This window comes from Ictidomys tridecemlineatus, chromosome 4, assembly GCF_052094955.1.
Source record: "Ictidomys tridecemlineatus isolate mIctTri1 chromosome 4, mIctTri1.hap1, whole genome shotgun sequence".
Taxonomy (NCBI): Eukaryota; Metazoa; Chordata; class Mammalia; order Rodentia; family Sciuridae; genus Ictidomys; species Ictidomys tridecemlineatus.
Window position 1 is genome coordinate 107,463,171 of NC_135480.1, and position 3,329 is coordinate 107,466,499.

Here is a 3,329-nt window from a genome sequence, read left to right on the forward strand (position 1 = left end):
ACAGAGGTAAAGTGATGGGGTTTGTTTTAATTGATTTATTTGTCCATATAATTCTTAGTATTTCTTCTGATCTGTATCTCAGTGACACTTGTCAAATAAAAGCTCACATGGAAAATCGCATAACATAAAATAATGTCAGTAGAATCCCACCAAAACATTGACAGATGTTGAAAGATAAAATAGATCCATTCAAACAATAAAAACATAATTGAGGTTTAATAAATATTTTTCCCCTTATTTATTATCACAATGTATTTTATCTCCATGAAATATTCACAACTTTATTATTCAACCTGTGGAATAAAGAGGATTCATCATGAGAACAATAATGGCATAAACTACAGAATATTCATTTCCTTGATCCATAGAGCTAAACAATGATAGATGTGGGTACATGAATGCTGCAGACTCCAAAAGACCAGAGACACCAGCATGTGAGAGCCTCACGTGGTACAGGCTTTGGACCTGCCCTTAGTAGACTGAATAAGGAGGATGCTGGCAACAAGGAATATACACAAGTAGGAAGCGTTAAGTGAACCAAAACATAGAACCAGTATTTGTTGACATAGGTATTAAATTGGAAAAGCTTTAGAGGTAGGGGAACATCACAGAAATAATGGTTGATGACATCAGATTTGCAGAAATTAACCCTAATCTTGCATGCTGTTTAAGCTAACACATACCTATACTGTATACCCCTAAAATCAGAGAAGCAGGTTTAATGGGGTATGATGAAATTATAAACAAGGGTCTAGAGATGGCAACATAGTATACAGTTTTGCTCTATTTCCCTTTCTTCAATTTAGAATTGGAATATGTTTATTGTTTTCATTATATTAAGTGAAATATCACTGAAGTTTCCCAGAAATAAGCAATACAGTTAGGCAGCAATAGTGGATGCTTACTCTGTAGGAGGTAATTCTCAAAAGGCCTTAAATGTACACACAGTTACCTGGACTCAACTAACATCATAGGTCCTTGAGTGAAACATTCTAAGTTCAATCATTTCTCATGTTCAAGACCCTGGGCATTCACTCAAATGAATGAGCTCCAATTTTTTTTTTCATATTTGAAATGGGAGTAATATTCAGGATCTCTATGAGGGATTACTGAAAATATTAAATGTAAATATTCAGTTAAAGTTTTAACACAATTCTTGATTTTTCAAAGAATCTCAATAATATACTATCATCAACATCATCACTATCATATTGTTATTAAAAAATAAACAGATCTTCTTTAAGCCTTAAGAATCTTTTTTTCATATTTCTTGGGATAGTTATTGTAATATAAGTTCAAAGAAAGATATATGAATATTTCTTATAGCACAACCTATATTCCAAAAACTTGAAAAAAAACCTATCAAATTACATGTCTAAGCAAACCAAAGGTGTGTTTCCATATGAAAATACAACACTGGTTTTATTCATGAATATGCTTGTCTGTCCAGTATTTTCTTCAGGGCAGATTTGACATCCTTATTCCTCAAGCTATAGATCAGGGGGTTCAGCATGGGCACAACAGTTGTATAAAACACAGAGGACACTTTTCCTTGGTCCATGGAGTTGACTGTTGATGGCTGCAGGTACATGAATGCTAGAGAACCAAAGAAGAGAGCAACAGTTGAGATGTGGGAGCTGCACGTGCTGAAGGCTTTGCCTCTGCCCTCAGTGGAGTGAATGCGCAGGATGCTGGCTATGATGAAGATGTAGGAGCCAAGGATGGTTAAGGTAGGAGTCAAAATGTTAAAGGCACTTAAGAAAAGAACCAATAACTCATTGATGTAGATGCTGGAACAGGATAGCTCCATCAGTGGAAAGAGATCACAGAAATAATGATTTATCACGTTAGTCTTGCATAAGAGAAGTCTCAACATGAAGACTGTGTGAATTGTAGACCCAATGATACCCAAAATGTAAACTCCGGCTGTGAGCCAGAAGCATAGGTGATGAGACATGATGACACTGTACAGCAAGGGACTACAGATGGCAACATAGCAGTCATATGCCATTGCAGCCAACATGTGACATTCTGAGATGGCAAAAATGAGAAAGAAATACAGCTGAGTCATGCATTCAGGGTAGGAGATGGTGTTCTTCTCCATCACTATGTTCACCAGCATTTTGGGGGTAATGACAGTGGAATGACAGAGGTCACTAAAGGACAGATTGCTGAGGAAAAAGTACATGGGGGTGTGCAGGTGAGAGCTAAGCTCAATCAGTATGATCATTCCTATATTCACCACCACTGTGAGCAGATAGATTCCCAGGAAGAGGAGGAAGAGGGGCAGCTGGAACTCTGACTGTTCTGAGAGTCCAGCCAGGATGAACTCAGTCACTGTGGAATGATTTCCAGGCTCCATTATCCTGTTAAAATTTTTAAGAGAAAACAAGTGGATTTTCATGTCTATTTGTGTGTATGTACATGTGTGCATGTGTGTGAGTGGGTGGGGGAGACACTATGGAAGTTATTATTTAAGCCCTTATTAGAGAAGATACAAATACATAGTACAAGAATATCTAATGCTTCTGTTTCTCTGGGTCAACCAATGATTCTGCTTAATAAGAGAAGGAATTACAGACATGATGGAGTTTAAAATTATAGTATTGATAAGCTTTCAAGAAAAAAAGCAAAAAATTTTTGGATTTTTGTCTCTTTGAAGGAAGGTTGTTTTTGAGAACTCTGTTCTTTCCATCTCATATTCTATAAACTATATTAATGTAAGTCATATCAAATGGTATAATGATTAAATTTTCATTTGAGAATACTAAATACTTTCTATCATTTTCAAGGTAGGATTAAGTCTATAAAAGTAACAGTTTTGTTGGTTTATTTTCCTTGCTAGAATTCCTACTCAAAATTTTGGAAGAACTGGGCAGCTACAAATACAATATCTTTTCATCTGAAACTGGTTCTCTGTGTCTTAATTGTCTTCACCCAGTCCAACCACCTAAGAAGACAGGAAACTGTTTGGCAGACAGCATCCTTCTATCTTATCTCCTGTTCCAAGAGTGAGGATGTATGTCCTCTTGTGCTAATCTGAATATTGCCAGTGGAAAAACATGATCATATACATTTATATCATGGATTACACCATTCTGGCAGAGAAGAAGTGAGTTATGACTGCTCTATAAAAATTGAACTTCTTGGTTGAACTGATGGAGATCAAAAAACTCCTCACATTCTCCCACTAAGAGAAAGGTTTTGGAAGAAAAACAATAGATGACCATAGTTATGAGATGACCACCAGTCACTTTTTATAATCATGTACTTTGAATGAGCTCTCTATAGGATTTAAAGATAAAAGGTACATGGATTATCAGAGCAAA

At 36.0% G+C, this 3,329-nt stretch overlaps 1 protein-coding gene across 1 annotated transcript; it reads right to left on the minus strand.

The window, feature by feature from the left end:
- Positions 1-1,426: 1,426 nt before the first annotated feature.
- Positions 1,427-2,362, minus strand: LOC101974898 (olfactory receptor 8G3). The gene has a single exon (XM_005339555.2). It carries the CDS (start codon positions 2,360-2,362, stop codon positions 1,427-1,429), a length of 936 nt encoding a protein of 311 aa, XP_005339612.2.
- Positions 2,363-3,329: the final 967 nt, after the last annotated feature.